This window comes from Zonotrichia leucophrys, chromosome Z (genome assembly GCF_028769735.1).
Source record: "Zonotrichia leucophrys gambelii isolate GWCS_2022_RI chromosome Z, RI_Zleu_2.0, whole genome shotgun sequence".
Taxonomy (NCBI): Eukaryota; Metazoa; Chordata; class Aves; order Passeriformes; family Passerellidae; genus Zonotrichia; species Zonotrichia leucophrys.
In genome coordinates this window covers 55,098,182-55,125,602 of record NC_088200.1, presented here as the reverse complement: position 1 = coordinate 55,125,602, position 27,421 = coordinate 55,098,182, and the positions used below count along the sequence as shown (strand labels likewise).

The following is a 27,421-nucleotide window of genomic DNA, read 5'->3' as shown; positions in this document are numbered from 1 at the left end:
ATGCCCTGGAAATATACAGGTTTTAGATGCTTCAAAACATCAACTCAAAGTAAAATCTATTTTAAAACCCCACGCAGTAGAGAGAGAAAACCAAATGCCTAGATCACATCCAGTCACATACCACGTGCCACCACAATTCTAATAGCAAACATAAGCGCACAAGGAATCGCACTGGCACTATGCTATTAAAAATGTATGGAACTAAGCAGAAGTTGAAAAAGTAAGCTGGGACCAAGGAGGACCCTGTCTAGAATTCCTTCTACTTGAGAAAGTGACAGTAAATTTAGTAGAAATTCAAATCACTGGAAAAGGCAGGGCTGGACATCAAATGACCATTACTAATAGCAGAAGTCATTTTATAAACCGGCTATGTAAGCACGTATCAGTGAGACTGTTAATTCAAATGCAACCAGAAGATACTTATATGAGAATCATTCTCTCCCCAAAACAAGCAGGCAGAATGTATCCAGCAGTATTTTCCTACTTGAAAATTCTCACAGCACCACCTATCCAGTTTGAAGAGCTTCTCCCATTAAACTGGCACGGTTAATGATGAACCTTAAGCAAAACAGCAGGCAGAGCTTTCCAGGATCAAAGCACCTTGACTGTCCTGCACTTGTATTTGTTCCTCCTTACATAGAAAGGCTGATGAGAAGAGAAAAAACTACCCTCCCTTGCGTGCGAAGGCTCATCCTGCCAGTTATCTGTTCCTCTTACTTGTCACAAATTCGGGGAACCTGACTGACATCTGACTGATTCTAAAGTTCAGCAAGATACCAAGCCTGCAGTCAGCAGATCACAGTAGCTCTTACTTTTCCTATGTTAAGGAAGATCTGACTCTTCCGAATTTAGTGCCAAGTCCTAATGCTCCTTATTCCAGCACACTGCAGCATAAGCCACCTTCAGAACAAAGAGTAAAACAAATCAAAAAAAGCTGAAGATTAACCACAATAAGCCAATCATTACACTCCACTTAGTTTAACCAGAAACACTGTCTGCTTCCACTGAAAATACATCTACATCCAAATTATTTCAATCTCCCATGATTGCTACCAATATTTCAATTTAGTTGGTCACTGCAAAGTTACCCTTACGGACAGTTGTTTGGGCTTGCTTTTGAGTCTCAAGTCCAACAGAAGGGAATAAAACCCTCAAACTTCAGCACCAAAGAAAAGATTATGTTTTCTGTACCTAGTGAAACACAGATGCTTAGTAAATAATGACTGCCCAAACTCACACAAAGTTTTAGCTGGAAATCATGTCTCTCACATTCTAAGTGTGACATTATACTACATTACATCAGGATGGTCCCAAACAGAACCTGCCTTTGCAGTTTCAGGAGCTCATCCTTCCAGCTGGTTTCCTATTGACCTGTCAATATACTAACCAGTCCTTCCCTTAGGTACTGACATAACTTGCTGTGTGAAAATACACCCTGGAGCATTTGGACCACTCTGCTTTACACAGAGGACTGGATTACTTCTAGGTGCAGAGAAGAGCGGTGCCTCCTGGTACTTTAGGAACCTGATTCTGTGTACCAGAGTCAGAAAGCAGTGCAATTATTTGAAAAAAATGGAGTATGTACTGCCAGAGAGGTCTTACACCTCATTTCTACGGATACACTAGTGAAATTCCTTGCACTTTAAGGTAGCAGTAGAGATTACATGAAAAAGAAGGGAAAAGATGAGGTTGGTGAAGACACTTGTGGTCTTAAAGGGCTACTTTGTTGTCTTTGTGTTCTCTGGCTTTACAGCACACTGTTCGTCACCTGCTTAGCACAACCATGTGACAACATGGTCAGCAGCCATTGCCTATGGTTTTACCCTACTCTAAGGGTAGGGTAAAACCATAGGCAATGGCTGCTGACCATGTTGTCACATGGTTGTGCCTTTGCTACAATGAAAATTGCTGGGATCATGGACTTCCATATCCACACTAGGTCTCAAGTGTCAAATCCACTTTTTATTTTTCTCCCTCCTGTTCTGAAGCAGCTTTTTGTTGGGTAGGCAGCAGTGCTGCTTTCCTAAGGAGGTGGCTGGCACAATCCGGAACAGGCATTCAGACTGCAGATATTGCTATCTTTGCAGTAAGCTGTCTATGCCCCATCAGCAAATCTCCTTCTGGCCATATCTATGCTCAATCAGCTTCAGATATGGTCCAATATGTTTCAGCTGCACTTGTCAGAATAGACAGAGAACTATAACGAAAAGACCCCCAAAGATATAATAGTTTATGCTTATTAAGTTCTGACTGTCTGTGGTTAAGTAAACCTTCTGACAATGTCAAGAAAAACATACCTAAATACTACCTCAGGTGTATGTTCCTCTAAAAATACATTTAGAAGAACAGAAGGAGGAAAAAAACACCACAAAACACCAAAACTCACAGGAAAGGGTCTTATTTTAAATCCTTTTAAAGGGCCTTTTATTGCACCATTCTTAAAACTAAAGCTAAATTAGAAAGGGAAGGAAACTGGCTGTTTACAGAGGATGTGTGTCACAGAACAGCATGAATCTCCCCCACTATAGCACACAGAGTGCTGCCAGGTCAGCATAAAAAAAAGCTTGGGCAAGTTCTCCAGCTAATAGATGAGTGACATTCCACTGAATTTTCAAAGGTACACTAATTTTTTATCAGCTGAGAATTCTTGATACACAGGCCTAAGCAATACCAGGTTTTAAAAAACTCTATTACTTATTGACACTCAGTAAATACATAAGCATATGCCTATTTTTTTAATTCTGCAGCTGTTGCATTTAATTAAATGGATTTTTCCAAAATTTTGAAAACAAAACATATGAAAGTATAAACATAAAACTCATTAAATGAATTTAAAATGTATTTCAATGAATTCACAACTACTACTCAATAAAACACAGCAAAAGCAAAAATCACTAGGGTTGAAAGTGGAGAGCGCCACATTTTAATAAAGCTGCAAAGAAATTCAGTCACAGGTGGCAGAATATTTTGCTTCATTTTAGTCAGGATCCTGCTACTAAAAATCACTTATTTTATGACCAAAAGTATTAAATAGAACATGAAAGATTGGCCAAAAATTGAACTGTCATGGATTTTCAAAAAAATTAGGCATGCAGGTCCCTGTCCTCTTGCCTGTGTAAAAAAGAACTTGATTTACCACCAACATTTTTTAAAAGCCATCAGTTTTTACTGCATCCTGACTGCACTGAAAACTGCCACATCCTACTGTGTTTGAGAATGAGGGCAGCTGTTTATTTATTTAGCTCACAGGAATGCTGTAAAAATTAGGTAATAAGTGTTTGTAATATATGCTGAAGATAAAATGTATTATCACAAGAGACTGCTCCAAAGCTGAATATTAACTTGAGAGATATGGGAGGTCAGACCTAAATTAGGCACTCTGGCCTTAGTACCAACCAAACACAGAAGTGTACAGGACTTTTTCCAAACGGGGCAATTTCATAATCACCACTCTCATGAGAGCTCAGGCCCACAGAAATCCCCTGAGAAAGCTGAACTTTTCATCAAATAACAGTGTTACATATTTCCTAGGGGAGTACTAACACTAAGCTCAATGTGGAAAGTCTCTACCCTGCTGTCTCAACCAACCTCAGAATGCAGCTTAAACAAACCCAATGCAATCTTCCACAAATCAGGCATTTCTTAAGATTCTGAGATTAGAAGTCAGTGAAAAGAAATGCAGAATTTGCCAGAGTGGAAAGCAGAAAATAAATGCAAATTAAGGCTAAAACAGCATAAGTTTGGTCAACATAATCCTGACATTAACAAGCTGTACTGACAAGTTCCACACAAAGTGGGAGATAATAGCAAAGTGTGAGAAGCCTAACTGCTCACCTAACGCTTTCCACTTTATTTGCTGGTTTAAAATAAAAGTCAGCATTGACAGACAAGACTAAAGAGAACACCCAGAACTTTTAAAGATGGCACTACCTCTGCAGCACATACTAATACTAATTACTGATAAGTACAGTATGCAATTCTTCCTTTCTTTATCATTGTATCTTTATCTAGACAAGATAAAGGGGAAAGAAATTAAGAAATTGAAATTTAGTATCTACTGGATACTCAACCACACTCTGTTGCTAATTGTAGTTATGGGTGCTGTTGACTCCTCTCCTTGCAGTGCCATTAACTGGCACCAGGTTAGCTGGGTCTAAAGTAACTACACTGCCAGTGCAGCCTTAGTCAACAAGCTTGCAGTTTCCTTATTTTTTTAACAGGTTTCACACTATCTTCTGCAACAGGATTCTCAGAAACATTTTTCTCAAGCTCCTGTCACGTAGTATAGTTCAGACACAACAGCAAGGCCAGATTTAAAGTAACACTGCATATGTTTTTTCAATTCCCCATTCAAAGAGATTTCAGTCTTGCTCTATCACATCCATACATATCTACCTAGAATCCAAGCTGGCATAATTCTGAACTTCTATCTTCAGAAGTATTTCTGTATGAAGGAAGTTCAGACCAAAAAACAGCATTAAAGCCCAATTCTACAGAACGAGAATACAGCACGTTATGCTGAGATGTGTTTACCAACCTCAACCTCTAAGCAAAGTCACATAGTAACAACTGTTCATAAAAAGTCCCATGGAAAACAAGTATGATTCTCCAGGAAACAGATACTAAAGTACAGCAGACCTTTGTACTTTGACCTCTATCAAGATAATTTTATTAGTTTAATCACTATTTGGAATCCTTGGCTTCCAAATAATAAGGAAAGCGGGCTCTATTGAAAATGATGATTCCATATCATTATATTGTAGTTACAGGACACTATTTTCTGAATTATGCAAATATCATGTCACCTAACTAATTAAAGCTATACACCTTATTGCCCAATAAAAAACCTGGGACCAATGCTGCCCTAAGAAGTCTTTTCCACCTCTGCCTATCTCTTGACTGTCAGCCTCCCAGTTTCAGCTGAGGACAGAAAAAATAACACACCAATTGGATTCACAGAGAGACTTTGCCCACAGCCTGTAATAAGGGACCTAAAGTGCCCTTCCAATAATGTTTTGGAAATGTTTTTCCAGAAGATCTGCAGTTGCCTAAACAACTTCCGTTTACTTAAAAAAATAAACTCTAAGAACGTTCATTTATATGCCTGTTTAGTAGCACAGAGATTTGAAGAAAAAATTAATTAAGCAAATAAAAAAATAATAATTAAGCAAATGTGGGAAAACTGCCATGTGTACCTGAATCTCCTACCCAATCAACAACTACAATCTTTGTGCAACCCAGGCACCCAGTACCGGCCACTTCTTCCACTTGCTCATTGTGACAGGCTGCATCTGACCCAGCAGAAATCACACCGGTTCCCACACAGTCCCAGACTCCCCTTCCTGGAGGAATGCTTTGGACTGGGAGGCAGTAGCAGCCAGGAATGCCCTAGAGAGTTCTGCTGAGGGCTAGTGCAAGGTAACTGCCACTGAATACACAAAGGTAAAGTAGCCTTCCTACCTACCTCAATAAATCAAGACCTCTCTACTGATACCACAGGGCAGCATTTTTGGCAACACTTTTCCCCTGGCCTAAAGGAAAGGCAAGGACCTGAATGTCTCTGTGGAGCACATTATCAGAGAACCCAGGTGCATATTTATGTGCAGCAACAAGAATGCCACCCTGCCACAGTTAGTGTTTGGAGGTGTTTCCGGGCATGAAGGCCACCTGGACATATGGTTTGCTAGTCTTCATTCTAGCCTAGCTGGTTTTTGCTAGGATTCTTCCCAAAGGAAGTCAGGGAAGAAACCAGTCTAATTAGGCAGGCATAGGCAGGTATAAGAACCAATCTGAATGTTTAGCTTGAGGGTGTGGGCTCAGTTTTGTTAGGGACAAGACACTGAGGAGGGAGTTAGCCACCACCTTAATGTTACCTAGCAGATAATGTATGACATCCTGTTTCCCTGAGCACCCTGTAATCATACAGTAATACACAAGCCACCAGAAAGCCTCTCCAAAGGCTCTTCTTTAGCCCAAGCCCTCTACCATCCTTCACCTGTTAAATAAACAAAGCACTAATAGCATTGACCAGAGGACAGGCTGCAAACTCCTTCAGTGTCATCATCTCTGTGTGCAGCAGAGTGCAACATCAGCAAAGAATGCCACCCAGCTGATGTTTGTCTCTTCTGCCACAAGCAATACTAATCCAGCAAACAACTGGGACAGGCAGGGTACATGTGGAATAATAGCCCGAGATCTGATGCAATTTCTTAGGCGATGTTTGTTTCTCTCTGCCTATTTCATTGCTCCATTTTCATTTAGTTGGGTTGGCTTCAAGAAAAATAGAAACATGCCCTTTGGGATCACTGAAAACTAAAAGCAATGCAGTAAATACTAGCCAGGCTAGCTTATATCTGCAACTTCTAGCAGCAAACAAAGAAGATGGCTTTAATTATACCTGTTAATTTATTATCCTGTGGCACTGCAGAACAAAGTATTTTAGAGTCATGTAGACAGAAGGAAGAAACAAGGGAAGTGTGCCTCAGAGTCAATAGCAAGCTGTTTCTCCATCTTTCAAAACAGAAGAAGCTTATTTCTTGCTAACAGTCAGCCTGATAAAATGGCACTGAGGCCAGCTGCAAATTCAGTGCTTGCAGCTGGTGATCCCAGCAGCCTTTTCATGCTCTTGAAAGTGCCGTCACCAAGGTCTTTGACTCTCTGTACTGATTTGCACTCTGCCTTATCATGAGTGTTAAAGACCTTGGTGACATTGCTGGACAGACATGTAACAAGTGGAACAGAGAGGGCACCTGGCATCTGCCTGCAAAATTGATTATGTTATGGTATGTGTGTACCTGCACGTAGATTTCACTGCTCGGGGTTTGCTGGAAGCAGCCGCACAACAGCAGTGGCCATAGAGCATGACAGGTGCATGTGCTGAACTCCCTCACACCACCACTTAGCACTTTATCCTGGCATCCTGGCCAAAAAACGTGCTACATGAAGCCACACTGAACTGTTCCCTACTAATAACACCTTCTTCTCCAACAGAGAGATCTTCTCTGTTGTCCCTCCTCCAACTCCTGCACAAACTGCCCTGTTATGAGGAATTATCTCCCACCTTATCAAGAAATGCCTAAGATACAAAGCCGGTTGAAATGAGTGGATAGCATGTCCTGAACAAAACCTTCATGTCCTACCTTGTGTTTAACAAAGACACTGACATGCTCATACCTGTACAAGCAACATGAGCCATCTTAAGTAGGTCTCTCATTCCCAAGGTTCAGCTCATGCCTAACTTCAGATCAGATGACTAAGAATCACACCTTCAACTTTAGTTTGTGAGGGTTGTTTTAAAGAAGGTTCCAGTGAAAGGACTCTGGCAAATGCCCTCTGAACAGATTCAGACATCAGAAACCAGATATAGACATGAATGCTCTGCATGACCAGCATTAGCTCCAATTTGCACGCTAGCAATGAGAGATAACTCCCAGAAGCCTGTTTCAAAATCATCTGGCAGTAGTGGGAAGAGCGTGTGAGGGGAGAAAGGAGCTGCAGAAACTCCAACAGAGTCCATGTCACACTAAGGAGCACATCCCACTGGGGAAGTTGTGAAGTTCCACCTGTCTGCACCACCAATTCACATGGCTTCAGGTCCAGGCGAGAGTTTAAACATACAGGATATTACATTTTCAATTATTAGCTTATTGATAATGAGCTCTCCTGCTACTGGGGGAAACACACATATAGAGACAGTGCTTTCAGGCTGGGTGGTGCACTTATATCTGACACCCACTCCTACTGTCTCCTTAGGTTCCCAGAGTCACTGGAAGAAATGCTCCAGAGGGAAGAGGATTTGCATCTCTCACACCTCATCATCAACAGCAACTGAGAGTTGACCTCCCTGGAACAGGAATCTAAGCACTGCTAAGTATAAATAAATGAATGCTTCTAAGATTAGAGGATGCTGTATCATGCATGCTGTCAAAGAATGAATCACACAACCAATGAGTGGACAGCAGGATCCACCAAGCTGGATGGCTTTGTAAATTAGCATGAGAAAGAAAAACAGGCTTTGTTCTCCAAAGGCCTTACCAACAATGGACATTCTGTCATTCTAATGACACAAAGGCTTGATTTTTTGATTACACATTTGAAATATTTTATTATAGAAATATAGTCTGTGTGACTGGGTCTGAGGATTGTTTTTACAGTCAGTCCACTAGTCTTTACAGTAGAGAGAAACATGAGCTTCTGACTTTCAAGTTGTAAAGTACTCCATAGGCAAAAAAAAACTCTTCTTGGAATCACTCCTCCCCCTAAGACCTTCCCAGCAGCAAGAGCTTCAGTTTATGGCTTTAATAATGTTCTTGTAAATGTCCATGTCTGACATTCACTGCACGTCTCAATTCAAAACACCACACCAGGATCTACTCTCTTTGGAAGAGTTAACTTGTCAATGCAAGTGTAAAAGAAATAACACTAAAGAGTAAAATACTACTACTAGAAGTGTAAAACCAGTGACAATAATTGTCTGTCATTCTGATGGGGAGAGCTTGTTCCCAGCAAACAAACCAAACAATTGAAGATATCCATGAAAACAACATCAAACTTCTCCTTGGGAAACAGTCATTTTAACTCATTTTGGCTGTGTTCATTATGTGTCCATTTCTGCACAAAGGATTCACTCTGTATCCTCTCCCTTCTGAAGCTGCTCCAGATTTAGGTAAAAGTGTGAGGATGTCACCAGTTCTGTGAGTAAAAAGAGAGAAGACCTGGTGGTATGGAAACTGAGTTCCTTAGCAAGAAGGCGTGTCCTTTATACACAACTATGAACTAATGGTCAGAGTCAGTAGACTACAGTATTATATGCAGCTGTGATCACATCAGAATTCTGCGCAACTCTGAAGAGGAGAGGAGAGAGGGGGGTTAAATACCCAACACAAATACCTTGCACAGTCCATGTCTGTACATACCTTCAGCACATACTGCCAACCTGCCACTAACAGTACAGATTATTCCAAGGTGACCTGCAATGTACTGAGCAAGACAGAAAAGAATGTAAAAACACCATCTCTGCTTTAGGTATGCTCAGTACACATCAGACTGTGTGACACTATTCACATCATATCAGGTCAGATATTTTTCTCCCTGCAGCCTGCCTGAGCCTCAAATGATGAGAGCTAAGAAGAAATGTGAAACCAAGGGCAATTTTCACAAAACACCAAAATACTACCTATATCCAAAGAGCTCTACATGCTGCATAAAGGTTATGGGTGAAGACCCTCAATGGCCATGCTCCCTTTTCTATTTCCCTGCTGTATGTCTTTCTAAAAGGTTACTTTCCATCACTTCCACTAGCCACATGCCACACTAACACAGCAGCCAAGACAGACAATCTTTCAGAGAACAATATGCCAAAAAACTTTTAGGCGCCACATGAGAGAGGCCTGGCAGTAGCAAGGATCTGCCACATTATTTCCTGAGACTGGACAGAGCTCTGCTGCAAGCTTCCCATGTGATCTCACACTAGTCACTCATTTATCTGCACAGGGCAGGAAAGCACACCATCTCCTCACACAAGCTAAAAATGGGAGGATTCTAATTTTCGCAGGAAATAGGGCAGTGAAACTAGACAGTTTTCTTTTGTACCCTGCCATTCAAAATCCTGCCAGATAATATCAGAGAGTATACAACAGCAAAGTCAAAACCAAAACAAAATGCAAGAAGGCAAATGCATATTTCATTGTCAGATAACCAGTTTTGTGTTTGTAAATTGGGAGGCCAACATCAGTATTTCTCCATCTGTGTTCTTCCAGCACACTTCCCTCTGGAGCTCAGAGGGTAGAACACTAAATTGCAGCTACATTGTGTTCACTGCTTCACAAAATATCAAAATAACTAGTACTTTTCCAAAAAGACACACTACTTCAGCTCCTTTGAGAAAACAAACACTTTAACTAACTTCAGTGTGCTCAGGATTATAGTTTCACATCCAAAACAGCTGCTGTTCTTGGCATTACACACCATGCCTTTCTTCTTCCACCAAATAAACTAAAGAGCACACAAAGCTCTGACACAGGAGAGGTTTAAGGTACTTCTGGAGGATTGGAAAAGGTTCCATAAGCTGCAAGTTATAATAGTGCACATTCACATGCACATTCCTGAAATTTACCCGCACACAGAATTAACCAGGCCAGAAATATCAGATATTGACTCTTTCTATCAGGCTATTACCTAAGCCAGAGGAATTTCCCAACTTGCGTAGTTTTCCCAGGACCTTCTGGACATCCTTTATACTTGTGTCCTGTTGGCTGTACAACAGTAACCTCCTGGCATCCGAGAACAGGCGGGAAATACTGTAGGAAAATAGAAAAACAACCAGCAGTCATCAGCTCCATGAGCCACCATCCACAGATACAGTTTTACATACCAATTCCAAACTTTAATCCCCTCTAATTATGTCAGGCCAGCACAAAAACTTTCCTCAATGACTACCCAGCGACAATCCAAGGAGGTTAATAAAAGATGTCTGCTAATGCAAGATCAATCAATAAGTTACACTGAACATCATGCATTTGAAAGCAGTTTTATGACAGAGATGGAGAGGGGTTCCTGCTGCCTGTAAACTGCTGCTTCTTGGAAGCACAATAATTTAACAATATCCTTGCTCCTTTCAAATGCTTCTCCAGATGCATTATGCTCTACATTAAGTCTGTCTTTCCTGAGACCATGAATGTAGCAAGTAAGGCGAAGTATAAGAAAGCTGGCCATAAATTGTGCTTCCTGCATCATATCAGCCAGCAATAAGCAATAAACATCAGGGAGTATTCCCTAAATATGTTCAACTGCCTCTCACTCTACATTGTTCAGAGGTTCATTAACCAGGAAAAAAGATGCTCTGAAAAAAGGAGCATCTTAAAAAGCCTTACTTTTTTGAGGTCAAATTCTGAGCCCAGGTAAAAGAATGGGCTCAGTCCTTATCCATGCAAAGCTTTTCATTCACCAAGAGCTTCAGGTAACTGAACTTGGGAATTCTGCATGCCTACCAGCTGCCTGCTTGCCCCTGTGAACTTGGTAACTGAAGAATCTGGTACTACAGAGGCAGTAGAAACTGCAAAACCCTCACACAGTGTAAGATTTCACAACTGATAGGGGACTTCCAAATACCCCTTTCCCCCATGTTTCCCTAAGAACAGAGATGAGGCATAAGCAGACAGACTCACATGGAGGCATTGAAGTTTCCAACAATACCAGGGGATTCCCCAGGAGTTGGGTAGCGGAAACATGGGTTGTTGGCATTGCAGATGATCCCCTGTATCCATGGCAAGGTTCCTGCTGAAGGCATAGCTTTATTTGGAAAGTGACCTAGAATAGAAAGACAGGAGTTAGAAGACAAACACTTGATACAGTCCTCTACTACACAGCACTGTATTTGAAGAGCAGCGCTAACCCTGCACTGACTATGGCCCCCAAGTGCCTACTTGGGGAAAGAGCAGACCAGCCAACACTCAGTCCTATGAAGAATTGAGCCTGTATTAGACTCTCCATGCTGCTCTTTCAAATCTTCTTGCTGAGGTCTAAACCTTTCCACAAAAGAACTAGTGAAGTCATAGACCAGAGTTTACATCCTGTATAAGAACAAAGCAGTAAAAAACTAGTCATGGCAGATCTCCACCAGTATGCCACTTGTATACTTGTGAATCCCATATCCCCCCACAATGACTGGGGAAGAAAGGCCTCCCTTGTATAATCCTGGACCTTACATAAACTGTCAGGCTTCTTTTTGCAACAAGCTTGCTTCCTCACCTTCACACTAGGGACAGGATCTTGGAGGAAGATTATGTCCCTTTCTCAGGATCTCAAAGCTCAAGACTCTGAGGATCAGATGCCCACCCCCTCCCCTCTGGTGCCCACCTCATCCTCCCAGCATGCCTGCCATCATTCAGGGGGTTGGCTCCCTACCTCCACAACTCCAACAGAAGTATCAAAGCCCAAGAAAGAAGGTATCAAATCTGTTAAATTACAGCAAGGCCAATTAATGTGGATGGCTGAAGGAAGATGGAAACCATATCAGCCCTCCCTGGAGAAAGGCAAGAACTCTGTGCAAGAGAAGCATTAAGGAAACAAAGCTTAGTGTTTCCAGGGAACTCTTGCTCCTAGTTCTCTGTTTAAAATAGAAGAGCTATTTACCTGACCTGACTTTTGTTTCATTTTACCTTTTTGTTCTTGGCTGAGGGGCTTGCAGTGAAGGAGGGAGAAAGAGGAAAAATGCTAAGACTTTCAGATTCATCTTGTAAAACTTCCCAGAAAATCATCATCTCTGTCCTCCATGCCCTTCATTTTACACTGTTAGTAACTCCAAGAAAATGTTCAGAGCAATGTCAAAAGAGGAACCACACAAGAGTTTATAGTAACCATTTAGACACAGTGATCCATGTAACACCAGTTTCTCCAAGAGTATAGCAGGAATCTGTTGGTTTTAAATCAGATAAGATACACAGAAAACAGTGCAACATAATTTTCAATTACAGTGCTGCACATAATTTTCAATTACAGTACTGCAAACATCTAGCTTTTCAGAAGAGATTAGTCACGTCTTGTCAGCTTCTCTCCCTCCCACTGCCAAAAAAGTGCATTTTGAATACTTTGAAGGGTCACAGGAACAGAAAAGAAGGTTCTACATGACACAAGACAGCACTAGCACTCTGGCCCAATAGCAATCTGTCTTCTCTCACTGGTCTGGTGAAAGCCACATAGCTATCACTTCAAAGTTAATTGTTACTTCCCATTTTAAGAGAAAACTTCCTCACACCAAGCCAGGCTGCTAGAAACAAGAAATCCTGACAGCAGTCCAATCCTTGGTTCCTCTCATTCAGGGAAAGAAAACTGAAAATTTTACTGTTTTGTTGAAAAAGACTACCATTAAAATGCTGGTGTTATGTGGAGGCTACAAAGCACTTGCACACGGCTCTGTTACTGCTATCACCAGGCATTACTGCTATCACCTACAAGTGATTTCATAACAGCATACAACACTGCCACTACAGATAACAATCCTACTTCCCTTAAGGCATCCACAGGGTTGCCAAAGAGTTCGCCATCAACCCAAAAGCCTTCTTTCTATGTCTGCTCACAGGCCAGCAAAAGCTGCTTCACTTCACAACACATCCACATTTGTCAGCATAAGCGAACGTATCCAGAAAACACAATTTAGAAACCTATTCAAAGGAGGTCTTCAAAAAATGAAGAAAAATTAGCCATAGAAGTGAATTAAAAGTTATCAGATGCCCTTTACTCTGTAACTGCTCAGAACAATGCAAGAAGGCAGACAAAGCAATAATAGTCACGTAATTGGGAAGGGAAAAGGATTGCAGGTAAAAGACTCAAAACTATGCTCATGACACCATGGTGCCAGAGCAAATGTTTTACATGAAGGCTACTGACTAGCAAGACCAAGCCAAGTAGTTCTACAAAATCACAGCTCTTGCTAGGTTTCAGTTTATATACAGCCCTGCCATAGCTGAAATTAATTACCACTAAGGTTGCTAGTTATTTTTAAAAGCTGAGTAGAGCGCTAATTGCTTCTCTTCAGCTTCATGTCTATAACTCTCCTAATGTCACTAACATTCAGCCAGAAGAGGCAGTTCAAATTCCATGTAAAATATGAGATTTAACTTAGGCAAGTTTTAACTATGCTGTTGAGTGCTGAACAAAGCGAGTTAGGCAGTACATGGGATCAGCAGAGTCAAACTGTAATGGGAAACTGCAAACACTAACACCTCAGATTTAAAAAGATACCAACTTGAACATACAGCAAACAGCACAAAATGCCCCAGACACTGCAAAGACAAGATAAGTGCTGTAAAAAGGGAGTTCTTTCCTTATTTCAAGAAAGAAACACTTCAGAGGGCCCTTCAGAAATATATTTTGCTGACCCTTAAACCTTACCTTGAAGTAATCAGGCTAAGGAAAGATAAACAAAAAGCTATTCCACAATCACTTAATTGCAGTATGAAGCTGTCACCAAACACAGTAAAACAACACCATGTTCCTAATAAACAAGTCATGCTTCCTAAATCAAATGGCAACCAAAGAGGCCTATAGATAGTCATTTAGAAAAAACAAGCTTCCTTTGAAAGAAAAGCAGTAATCTGCCCATTTAGGGCACAAAAAGAAAAGTAGAATTGTTTTTTTGCCAGCAACGTATGACTGCTGAATCTACTAAATGCAGAGCTGACACTGTAATAGTTCGAAGGAATGGAATCACTCTTGTGCCCTTTAATGTGATACATTAATGCACTTTACTACCTGGAAACAAGATTGCCTTCTTAGAGATCAGAACACTGCATTCTTTTATGCTAAGTCACACACAGATCAAAAAAGAGAAATAAGACTGGCGTTGTGTGCAGGTTTTACAGATATTGCAGAGCTGTACAGCAAATTCTCGGTTAATATAAATACAAAATGAGAAACAGCAAGAAAGAGCAGCAACCTACAGTCCTTAGAGTAACATCATCAGTTAACTGCAGTTTCCAAGGTGGAAGCAAAGGAGTTATTAAGCCCTCTTGCATATTTCTGACTGAAGTGGGGAACCACTGCTCTTTCCATCTTGCCAGCTGCATTATCGCATTCTAACCATGAAACAAAAGCATTCTGGGTGCAGCTGCTGTGTTTGCTACTTACATTCATGCTGCTCATACGGCGGATATGAAAGTCTTACAGAGATCAGGATGAAGAAGATAAACAGAGGCCAGGCAACTTCGATCAGCAGCTGGAACTGGAAACAATAAAGGCAAAGTATTAAGACATCATACTCAAAATAAAGGTCAGAACAGAAGTTCTAGGACAATCCACTTTTAAGCCAAAACAGTTTTGTAAGCACTGTCTCACTCTGCTCTGCCTACACATACCAGGATCGAGAAGTTTGTTCCTCCAGCTTCAGAGGATAATGTGCAAAGAATTAAAAGGTTTTTTTCATTGACATGTGCCAGTTATTCAACTAAAATGGATGTACTTAAGGGCTATATTTGGCTTATTTTTATATTTTTCTGTCCCCTAACTGAAAAAACCTCCCAATAATCTTTTTAGAAATGAGCTGAATTTTTTTATCCCATATTTTGAGGCAGTGGGGTACTTATATCCCATTCTCACAGCAGACCATTAAGCTTCTACCCTAACACATGAGGCATGGAAACTGTCCTGATGCATGCTACACCCACTCTTTCAGTACTGCAGACATGTATTGCTATCTAGAAAGCAGAGCTACTAAGATTAGGCTCATATCTAGTCTGTTTTGTTCTAATTTATGTTTTTTTCATGAAGGTAGGCAGCACCCACTGGTGCAGGTAATCTACAGAAAGGCAGTGAATATCTGGTAAAGAAATAAAGAACTCAGTTATTTAGAGGGACAAGACAAGAAGAAGAAAAAGCCTGCTGTATATTAAATATACAACATTTCTTAAAGTATTGAAGTGCAGAAAAATTCACTGAGATGTGTCACATGCCTCAGAAGCATGTGGACAAAAGCAAGCCTCCAGCCTGGAGCTTCTGAGACAGAAGCTGAAGTTCCCCAGACCTGAGCTTCAGAAGCCACATTCCTACTTTTCCGCTCCAGAAAGACTGCATAAACATGTATTTTCAGTAAGCTACAAGACAAAATCTGAAAGCTTTTTATGCTGATATTCTGTATGCTTCTCATCTATTACTAGCAGCAGAACAGAGTGTTTTCTTGGTCAAATGAAGAAAAATCTTTTCCACTTTTTTCCTGAAAAACTCAGTCCTTTCTAATAAGTAGTCTACATCATCCTCCTTAAAAGCCAGAGTGTAAGACCTGCAACCTAGTGGGAGACAGTATCCCCACCCACAAACATGTTTTTCCATGTTCCATCATTAACAGCTAAAACTGGACTCTTAACACTCAGCACAAGACACTCCATGCAAACTTTGAGGTGACAAACTGCTAGGTAACTACTGTACCTCAAAATAAGCACACACTGTAAAAACAGGGCTTTAAAACAAAGGCCACTTGATCCAGCAGACGAAATTATGTAGGACAGCCTTTCACAGATACCCGTCATAGCTGACATCAAACAGCAAATAGCACCCCTACCTAAAAGGTATAAAAATTGAGCATCAGTCTTCCAGGCCTTCCTGGTAACAGGGCCAGTCTCTGCAAGATAATTCTGGGATATTGTTACCATTGGATCCTGATATTAGCTCAGCTGGTTAGAGCGTGGTGCTTATAACATCAAGGCTGCCGACATAATCCCCACACGGCCCATTCACTTAGGAGCTGGCCTTGATGATGCTTGTGGATGCCTTCCAACTCAGAATATTCTGTCATCTGTTATTGTCATGCACACTGTATGACTACTGGGTAAGAAATCCCACTGAGATCACACTAACAGAGGTACCAGGAAGATGCCTCAGTATCTGTAGTCTCTTATTACAATAAATGATGCAGTGGCAGCACACAACTCAGCCATTAACATTGACAGCCTGCTTCCATCTGCGTTAAACAGTGCTCTGGCTCCCAGAGATCAATGTTTAGACCTAGGACACTGACAACTTGTCTACTCCTGTTTTCAAGATACTCTTATAGCGGCTGCCAGGATGGCATAGCAGGACTTTTCCTCCACTTGACAGTGAAGTGGCTATGAAACCAGGACAACTCCATTCTGTCTTCCAGCATCAATGGTCATGCTTTTGCACATGTCACAGCCCTCAGCCACCCTGGCTATAGGCAAGCAGATATATCCCAAGCAACTACTGCTACACTGTTTGGGGAAGAACAGTGTCAGCTGGGCTTGTGGAAGCCTCCTGCAGTGACCAGTGTGGACAGGTAGCCTCTCACAGCCCTGCAAGTGCTACAGAACCAATGAGAAATGCTGCCCTTGAGCACAAGCCCTGGCTTGGTCAGAGAATATCAGCCCCAGTCACACCACACTGGGGTGGAGAGCAGTGCCCAAGAAGAAGCCCTGTTGCTGCAGGGGAAACAGGCCACCCGCACACATAGCTCCTCTCCTGCACACCTGGTACACAGTCACAAAGGTAACCATGTGTGGGTTGCATGCACAACACACCTCACTCGGCACATCAACAGAGAAATAGAGAAAGGAGCAGCTCGAACCACGCTGCACCTTTACAGCTGAAGGAAGGTATCATAGCAGCTACCAAAATGCTACATTGTGAGAAGCAGCCGGCAACTTCTGCACCAGAGATTTGCACAGGGACAAGATCAGAGTGTCAGTAGCACGTCAGTAGGGACTCCTCAGCAAGTCTCTTGGGCTGCTCAACAAAAAACTGACTTATCTTTCCTTGCTCTTAAAGGTCAGTAGGTTCCCTCCCCTACTGCTTCCTGACCCTGCTGTGACAGCACTTTTCATCCACTCTGGCATTTCCAGACAAGGACACCAAGATACCAAAAGGGAACATGTCTTACTGAGATTCATTCTAAGTAGGTACTGAAAAATCAAGTCTCCTCTGCCACTCTTGTGCTGCAACGACCAGCCAGGTAAATAATGAAATGAATCTTCAAGAACCCAACACCTCACCTATCCCAGCTCCATTGGGAGTTGAAGAAGGAACATCCCTCTTGCACACAGCAACTGAATTCAGCTAGGAACAAATTTGTCCTAATTTTACCAAGGTTAATCCCTAAGCATGCCAAATTTATACCAGTTGCCTGATTCAGGATTCCATTAAACGCTGAGCTCTACATTGTGTCAACAGGAAATCTGTTGAGCAAGAACTAAATACACTATCACCCCATCCCACTGTCAACTCCCCTTCCCACCTTTATGGTCCAGTTTCAATGCAGGGAGCTACCAGAAGCTGACCAGTCTCTCCATGCAAGTTTGAGGTGTCTCCTCATTTGCAAGAAAGCAGGGAGAAGAAGGTTTTTACCCAGTGACCCCTGAACATGATTTTTTTCCCTCTCTATGTGAACTCATTCCCCTCACTTCAGTGTTGTTGGAAGCCATCCAGTACAAAGTAACACTTGAACTGCACACATTAGGGTGAGCTTTGAACCCAGGTTTCGCAATGCAGCCCAAACTCACAGCAGCCAAAGGGGGGGTTCAGTGGGAAGCCAAGGCTAGCCCACATTTTTCATGAGAAGGGTAAGGATCAAACTATTTCTAAGCTACACCTTCAGTAAGTACAAATGGGACAGAGTCTTCATCAACACAACTCAAGGACAACGGTCTCCTAACAGGAAAGCAAAGAGAAAGAACTGTGCAGCTGTGATAACAGCATGGTAAGAAGAGATGTTCTGCCCCTTCTCTGCCATTTCCTATTAAGCAGGCTGTTCCTCAGACAAAGGCTGGATTTGATGATCTTGGAGGTCTTTTCCAAACTTAATGTCCCTATGATTCTATTACTTTCAGAAGATTCTGGTAAAAATATACCAAGCCTTCATTCCCACTGTAAAATTCAGGTCCTCTGAAATAGCCTCCTAGTTTACCTAGTTTAAACATCACTCCAGAAAATCCCACAACATTCTAGAATTCCTCTACTTTCTAAAGGCAGTCTGGTAACCAGCAAAATTTAGACCTCCAGTAGCAAGATAGGAAGAGTATTTTTAGCTCTTAGGGCCTAGGTTACATGGGCAATTGCTGAGAAGATCCAACCTTAAGGAGCCACAGCCAGTTTTGAGACTACTCCCCCAGCTTCATTGGCAACATTTTTCTAAACTATGAGACTGTTCACAAGAGCAGGATGTGACCCACATTCAGAGAGCTGACAGGCTCACTCCTTGCAGTTGACACAGTCCATGACCTCTCTGGTGGGCAGTCCTATCCTGCGAGATCAGGCTCCATGAAAGGCAAAACCACGCAAAACAAAAACTTTATCATCACTGGCAGCTCTGTTTATATACAAGAAAAGATATAGAGGCAGTGAGCCCCTTTTGTCTGTTTTATTTAACAATGGACTAATTCCAGCTCTGAATTCACTGAACTCAAGTCCTGTAAAAACAAGCCTCAGACACCTGAGTGAAGACTTCAGGGACTGTGACCATTGCCAGTGGTAAATATGATAGCCTTTCCTCCCTTGTGACACTGAGTTTCTAAAACAACCCAACTCAACCAGCTGGCAAGCATCCTGACATTTGAAGGGTTCAGAAAGCTTATCAGAGACCACTTTCCACTCAACACTTCAGTAACTTATGTTCCTTTCACATTCCCTACTGACACCTCCTCAAGGTCAGATCTAACAGGCCAGATCCTCTGAACAAACCTGTTGGCACAAATCATGTCCTTGTCCAACACAGGTATTTCCTAAACCCCCATGCTTTCTCAGACTTTTAACTGCTTGCAAGAGGTATAGCATCCTATGAGGTCTCAACCTTAAGGCAAAAGAATTCTAAGAACACCATACTGGATCCACACTCCTGTGCCCTTTTTATCACAAGGAGAAATTCTTCTTATATATTGTCTATTCTTAACAGGTAAATTTCTACACTGTTAACAGATGGTGAGGACAGCATTTCAGCCACTCAGAACACATCTTGGCAGAAGAATATCCATTACCTGGGTTTATCCTCGTGCCGCTACAAGAACATGCTTCATGCCATCCACCTAATCTATATCTTCTGTTGTAAAGTCACATAGCAGGTTTGGGATACCCTCAATGATTAAAGTGACCGAAGATATCTGCTATTGCCTCTGCCACCTCTGCCATTAGGAAGTGGCAGGATTTTGTTGCCATTGCTGCAGCTTGCAGCATTCAAAAGGTTTTAGACTCACAGGCACATCACTGCAGCCTGGCAATGTCTCACCCACAGAGCGGAGCAGGTCTCAGCACAGGTTCTCATTTCACATCTATTTTGCTGCACACAGCAGTCAAGCACCCTCTTTGCCTGACCTGACACCAGTGTTTCAGTACTCCAACACTCTCTCACACTGGAATTCAGGACAGAAGTCTTGAGCACCTTCAAGCCCTCTGGTGTCGGTCCACCCACCACACTCTCCTGTTTGAACAGGGTCCTTCCAAAGCCAGACCTGTTGTTCAGCCAGGGATCACTAAAGGATGAACATTAAGTAAGACACAGGATGTTTCCCTGTTTTTCTTGAAAAGCTGTATAGTCATGCAAGCTGCAAGACTGTAACTTAAGATCTCAAACCACCCTTGGGCTAGTACTTACAGTCTGTCTTCTTCTGTAGGTAAAGTTCTTCCATAGCAGCAATCCCAGCTGTGTCCAGAAAGCCATCTTCCTTCAGCAAAGCCTAGAAGCTCCCTTTATGTAGCAGCAGCAGTACACAGTACAGATGTTGTGGCCAGGCATTAACTGGTGAAAGAAAAGAAAAACAGGAAAAAAGTTGGAAGGCAAAAGTTTTGTCATTCAAAACAGAAAAGGCAACAAGATCGGGAAAGACAAGAGGCTGCACTCTGTGACCTTGCAACCTCTTCAGGTAACACCCCATACACCACATGCTCTCCAGCCAAGTCTCATGGGTCTCAGTAAGCTCAAACCTAGACTCACCGTTTCTTATCTCAGAGCTCCAAAGCACAAAAAGAGGTTTGCAATACAATTCTCTCATTTTCTGCCCCAGAAATTGCAAGAGCAAGGACAGCCCAGAATGAGAATAAGTAAGAGGCTTTGAAAAATTATTCAAAGATTCCTCCAAATAACACTGAACCATACAATTCAACACTTTTCCTTAAAGCCTCTTTCCATGTACACTTTTATTATGGTGAAAAGCTGCCTGCCAAATTAGGAAAATCCTCATTTTGAATTCCAGTCAACACTGCTTGTAGGCAAAACTGTTGTGCATTTAACAGGCAAGGGAGAAATGCTTGTTCCCTTGAAGGTAAGTGATTAAGAATGATGCTAGGGTTGTTAAAATTTAGATGAAGTAAATGGAAAATTTTTGTGCATTAAGTGTCTGTCTTGCTACAGTACAAGAGCACATGGGATTTAAAAATTATTTTTAAAAATTATTCTCTTTCGTGGCAATTAATAAAAGCATAGTATAGAGCTTGGTATACATACCTTTCCAGCAAGGCTCAATCTTAAAGCGCTAAGGTGAGCTTTCACTATATTAGTTAGTCATTACACCTTTTTTCCAGAATTAATTCAGCATATCTTAATTTACTTCTGAATTTTAAGGCCACTTCAAATTAAGAGCAGTTGAATCCTGAGCAAGTGTCTGCACAGGAACTTAGTTAATCCACATTAAATTAATTCTGATTTATGTACCTGAATACACTCAGTTGATAGAATTAGCATTAAGAGGACAACTAGCAATTTATTCAAACACACACCAAGAGAACAACTCTTTCCAACGCCTGTTAAATTGGGAACACACATACTTTTGATTCTAGTGTCCCATGTATCCTAGCCGTAAGATTCAGAGTTGCATGTCTGATTGCAAACAGCACTGAAAAGATTACCAAAAATACGTAAATGTGTTAGGAACATAAGACCGCCTCAGGAAATTCTCTGGCCAGACCTACACTGGAGTAAGATTAGACGAAAAATTAAGGATGTGAGCTTTGAGATGATGAACAATTGTCATCTTTAAGTCTTACCCAAAAGTAAATTCCATTACTACAATGACTTGCAGACTAAAAACTTGTCTCTTAATAATGTAGGTCTGTGTTACAAAAAAATTCCCTAACATGACTAACAAATACAAGCCTGTTACACTGAGTTTCGTAGATGATTACACTGTAGAATCACAACAGGTCAACAGTATTTCTTCACACCAGTACAGAGAACCACAGAGTAATAACAGATGCCTACAAAACCTTACAAACTGAACCTCATACCAGCACATCAGCAGTGGAGCATACAGTCAGCATGGGCCCCTTAACCTCTGCCAGGTGCTGCTCTAACTCACTGATAGGACCTCCACAGACACACTTTCACAGAGGGATGCCCAACTCATCAGGCAGGACAGCCATCCTTCCGTACCCAGTGCATCCTGCTGGCCGGATCACCCTGACACTAACACATTGCAGATGCATGCACATCTGGCTGATAGACCATGAATTCCCAGGCATACTTAGGGAAAGGCACTTGTCAGGCTACTGGCATATCCACAGCAGGGAAAAAGCCTGCCCTTTGAGGAGAATCTCAGAGGACAAATCCTGGCTGATGACTGCACCCATACTCATGGACCTAAAGCACCCCTCTGCTCACAGCCTTGGATATGGGAGGGGAGGTCTTTGAAGCACCTCCTCTTGATGTCAATATTACATACCTAAAGCTGCAATCAACCTAGCAACACAGCTAAGTAGGGAATATTGTTACCTATCCTTTGTACTACCTCCACCCCTTAAGTTTCTGAATAGTATTTGGGGGATTCGGCAACACTTTTACTCACTCTAAAGAGAAACCTAGATTACTTCTCACACAGTACACAGGCCCTTCCTGATGTGGTACCAAAATATTTCTAAGAACACTAAGACAATTGCTCTTTTCATGCGTTTTTCCACAAGGATACCGGTGCTGGTCTGTGGGTCAAAGACCTCCATTTGATTTTTTTGTGCTCTCCACCAAGCCACTAAACAATCTTTGCTGCCTGAGCCTAATCCTGCAGCCACTGCACAAGTTTGGCATACAGAAGTATGGAAGGGACTGCACAGCCTTCTAACAGTTACAGGTAGTTGTGCAACAGCTTTTATTTATCTTCCGAAGGGTGTTCAGAGTACCCACTCCATACTTCATTCTCAGGCCCCCAATACTATTAAATCTCCGAAAAAAACCCTAATTTCCAATGTTTTCCAGAAATTAAAGCTAAACACCAAAACCCATAAGAATAAAGTGCCGCAGGAAGAGTACAAATGATATCCCATGAAAAGTCAAAGGGACTTTTAGTGTTCTCATCAATGGAATTAGACTCTACTCCTGCACCTTAACACCCCTCACAGAGACAAAACAGAAGTTCAACCAGTCTGTGGAATGGGTACCCAAATCAAAGGGTAGCTGGTTTAATGCACATCAGTGAAAATTCAGATACTGATCCCTTGCAACGGCAGTCAGTCCACAGGATCCAGAACATGGAAATACTCCTTTATAGAGGCTGTAACATTCACCTCCACATTAGCAAACTAGTGAGCTACGGGCACTAATTATCATTTAACTCATCTCAGCTGACCAGCCAGAAGCATGCACAGCCAGGAAGACTCAGCTGTGCAACCTGCTTGAACTTCAGTTCTCTGGAGTTAAGCAGAACAAAGCAAATGATCTGGCCTGTTCTGCCTGGACAAAAGTTTTAAACCACATAAAAATACTGACTTTTAAGGACTGTCCAGATGTAGGCATACCAGCTAAATCCCTGCCTTAAAGTAGAGCATAGAGCCTAACAGTGGATTAATCACCAAGAGCACAACACCTGAGCCTGAAGCACATCCAGTTCTTCCAGCCATGCCAGGTGACAACTGCAATGACACTGTAGGCCCCAGTCAGTATCTGTTACACACCAAGGAACAGGTTCGTTAGTAGTCACCTCTGATTTTCATCCAGAGGCTGATATACTTGGCACACTGCTGACAAAAGGTTCACTTGAATAACTAACCGATCAGAAAGCACTCAGCAAACTAATACTAATACCAGAGGAAAATGGCCGAGCGTCCTTTCAGATGTTCTTCCAGCTCACAATAGGCAAGAACTGTGTAAGCCAGAGATGCAGAGAACTAATCAACCCAGTACTTCCAACTTGGTTAAAAGTGAAGTCCTACTTTATCTCCACATCAGACCAGTCTGATAAGTTGAACACATCTGGGAAATACAACTTGCCATTTAGTGCTGCAGTGCCAAAACTCTGTTAGTTTCCAATGATTGCTTTTATGTCTCATGTGTGTAAAATTTTGAGCCAACAGCAGCTATCAGTGATCACTCCTGACACTCACCCAGAACTCTGAAGCAGAAATACTGCTTTCTGTCTAGAGTATGAAAAGCTGCAGGAATCCATCCCCATAGCATTAGTTTTCCTGTGATATGAAGTACCACAGCTCAATACCCAGCCACACAATTAAAAGCACAGATTACATGCACTTGTTCCATGGTCTGCCTTTGCAGAAGACTCTCTCCACATGACATTTCGCCCTGGTGCAGAAACCCTGAACAGCCTCCAGACCTACACAGCTGCAATTTCATCTCATTTTCTGCAATTCAGAAAATTACTCAAGAGAAAGTTAGGCTACAGGGCAACCTCTGAAAATGATGGCAATGAAATACATCCTTTGGCCAGCCCTCTCTTTCTAGAAAGGCTGCTAGCCACTATTTCAAAGTAGAATGGCTGTTGAAAAGTCCATTAGCTGGTGTATCAACAGTCTCCAAACCTAACCCCTTTACAGCTGCAGATTTAGAAAGTAAAAAGCTCAAGTGGCAGAAAATCAGTTCTCCACCCCCTTGCCTGGTGTCTGTACTAAGTAAACATAAAATAGCCTTCAAAAGCGGCTTTCTGCAAACAATGCAGCTGTTTGCTTTCTTTGGGGAGGCAAAAAAACCTTTCCCCTAGAGAAAAAAAAATTAAATCACTATTTCAAGAGGGAACAAAGTGAACTTACAAAACCTTACAAGACTGGAACATTTCAGGGCTCTGGCAAGACACTACAGACAATTTAAACTATTTAAACTAAGTCCTTGTCAGCAGGTCTAAAAAGGTTTCACCAGTTGATGGAAGGTTCAGTGGCCTTCATGAAATAAGCTAGCAGCTCTCATCCTTTAAGTCACATTTTCACAGAAGCTACCACCACAGGCAATTTTCCACAGATCAAGTGGCCATGGAGAGTACAAATCTAACAGCTACACATGATGCCCTTGTGAGCTACAGGAGCCAGCACCTTCTCACAAGCATACATGATCTAGCACTTCTGCTTCCTGCCCCAGACAAAAAATCTGTACATGTGCTTAACTCCAATAGATCTCGTCTCTACAAGTATCAAGTCAAATGAGACTCATTTTGGAGGAAAAGAAGCAACTAAAACATAGACATTGGATTTCTGCAGAAATACAGTCCTCTTTCTGAGTGCTGATAAATCTCTTGACATTTAATTTGTTTTAGGTAGTGTCGAGTTGTATTTTGTGAAGGAAACAATATCACGAGCCACGTGAATTCGGCAAATCCCAGATCTAGAGTCCCTCAGTGATCTGTATGCCGTCAGTGGAGAGCAGATCCCTCTCAGGACCGTGGATATGAAGGCAGGTCGGAAGGGCCTCACTCATGAACTGACATTCTGATTGTGCTGGTTTTGCATTAATCGATATTAGGGGAGGCGGGAAGAAGCCAGTCACGGGAGTGATTTTCTCAGAGAAGCTGCTAACTGTTTCCTCTGCGCCCGACAAAACCAATCAGTACCTAGTTCTGACTACTGACACTTTGTTAAACCACTAGAAAGCTGAACAGCCTCTGCGAGCACACACACTAGAGACGAACAAAGCCCGGGAAAAAGCTTTCTTCCGGCTTCTGGAGAGGATCTTCCCCCCTCGCAGCCCGCTGGCCGGGCAGGGGAGGGCAGGCCGTGGGGCCGGCCAGGGCAGGGCCATGCCACGCTGTTGACATCCTGTCCCCGCAGTGCGGACACCATGTGCCTGAGGCCAGAGGCGGCCCTGCAGCTGGAACTGAGAGCAGCAGGGGCCAGACACCAGCCATGCGGCTGACACAGCTCCAGCGCGGCCTGAAAATCCATCACCACGACTGCTTCATCCACGGCCCCGCAGGGATCATGTGACCATCAGCAGGCCCTGAGCGAGATGCTAACTCTATCAATGCATAAATGAGACTTACAGACCTTCAATCCTCCCCCGAGTGAAAGAAAAGGACAGAGTCAAGACACGTAGAGGAAGGACCAACATGAAGACACCAAGATCAATGAAGAAAGACTCAAGTCCCAGATGGAAGGAGAATGAAGAGATGTCTTAAGTTCAGGCTGAAATCCTCTTGTAAGGTTATGGAGAAGAATATAATTGACACATCAGACTCTTTTTCCCTCTAACTCATTGAAAAGTATGGGGAGATGAAGTGTTTGAAGGTATGAGCAAAGGCATCTATGCTAAAGCAAGCAGATGTTAAAGTAGCTGTGATCCCATGAGAAGTTTGAACAGAGAGAAGAGTGATGAAGACCCTCTGCTCCCAGGGAAAAAGAAGACCTCTGTTCCCAGAGATGATGATGATCTCAGAGATAAAGAGAACCTTTGCTCTTGAACAGCTCATCTTTAAAATAGTACCCCATAAATTGGCCCATAAATGCAGCTGTGGGAAAGCTGTGAAACATGGGAGGGATTTCATGATTGCAGATTCCCGGGCAGCTGCTATTTGTGGAAATTAAAAGCTACAAGAGAACTGTTCTTGTAGAGAAGTTTCCAAGGCATGGCAAGAGAAACCCCTCTCCCTAAGTGAACTGAAAAAAGACTATTCTAGAAGTAGTTCTAGAACAGAATTGACTTAGAAGTCCCAAGTCTTGTCTCTTTACATTTTAAGTGACAAAGAAGATGGGATGTATGGAGGGGGGGAGAAGTGTTCTAAAGGTTTTATTCTGATTCTTATTATTCTTTCTTCTAGTTACTGTTGATAAAGTTTTCTTTATACCCTTTTAAAGTTTTGAGCCTGTTTTGCCTTCCTCCTAATCCTATTTCACAGCAAGAAATGATTAAGTATATTCAAGTGAGCGCACTAACATTTGGCCAGCACTGAACCCACAACATTAACTGGTGCATTGGCCAGGAAATCTTAAATTGGTGAACCAAAACCACTACACTGATCTACACAAGACAAACCACCAGAGGACTAGTGGCCTGGATGGGCACTAGTACAGCAGAGGTACAATTAAGTCTAGAGTCCAGAACTAAATCCCCAAGTCAAGGTCTAGCGCCTTGGCCGCTTCTCTGCCAAACACCAGGATTTCCCTTCTTCCAGCACAGTAGCTGTAACTAGGAGAAAAACAGTATTGAGCCCGACTATGTTAAGATTAGGCTAGATAAAGAGCAGCTGTGGACAAGTGCAAGCCATTTTTGTCCTGCAGCTAGAGATCTAATTGGACATAAAATCCCCAGCAGGCAGTGGAAACAGTGAATAAAGAACCAAAAGTAATGTCCATTTTGTGATCTAAAGTCACACTAAGCTTGCAAAACACAAAGGAACAAAGCTGGCATTCCCATCACGAAAACTTCCAAGCAGTCAAAAAACTTATGACATCTATTGGAGCTCTAGGAAAGGGGTGAAACTGCCACCTGAACAATGATAATTTTATACAAATAACAGTGCCAGTCTTTTAAAGTAATCTTTTAACCCAAAGAGCCTGAAATAGGTTGCAAAAAGATGCCATAAAAAGCATTAGCAGCAGAGTTCAGTCAACTCACCTAAGGCCACAAGCAAGCAAAAGCAGAGATTAGAATGAAACCATCAGATCCCACACATCCGTCTCCTGGCTTAAGCACTTTTGGAGTCTGTAGCAGATGCAACAAGTGCAGGATCAGCAGTGGAGGTGTGAGCTTTGGACCTATGGGCTCTTGCCTGGGACGCAGGATCGT

At 42.2% G+C, this 27,421-nt stretch overlaps 1 protein-coding gene across 2 annotated transcripts in view; it reads right to left on the bottom strand.

The window, feature by feature from the left end:
* ABCA1 (ATP binding cassette subfamily A member 1) overlaps positions 1-27,421 on the bottom strand; it is a 90,114-nt gene that overhangs the window by 53,701 nt on the left and 8,992 nt on the right. For both annotated transcript variants that reach the window (XM_064735163.1, XM_064735164.1), the window contains exons 2-5: positions 20,087-20,230; positions 14,626-14,719; positions 11,166-11,307; positions 10,177-10,298 (exon numbers count right to left, since the gene is read on the bottom strand). In XM_064735163.1, the coding sequence (XP_064591233.1) occupies positions 10,177-10,298; positions 11,166-11,307; positions 14,626-14,719; positions 20,087-20,152 (424 nt within the window). In that variant the 5' untranslated portion in view covers positions 20,153-20,230. The remainder of the gene's footprint in view (positions 1-10,176; positions 10,299-11,165; positions 11,308-14,625; positions 14,720-20,086; positions 20,231-27,421) is intronic.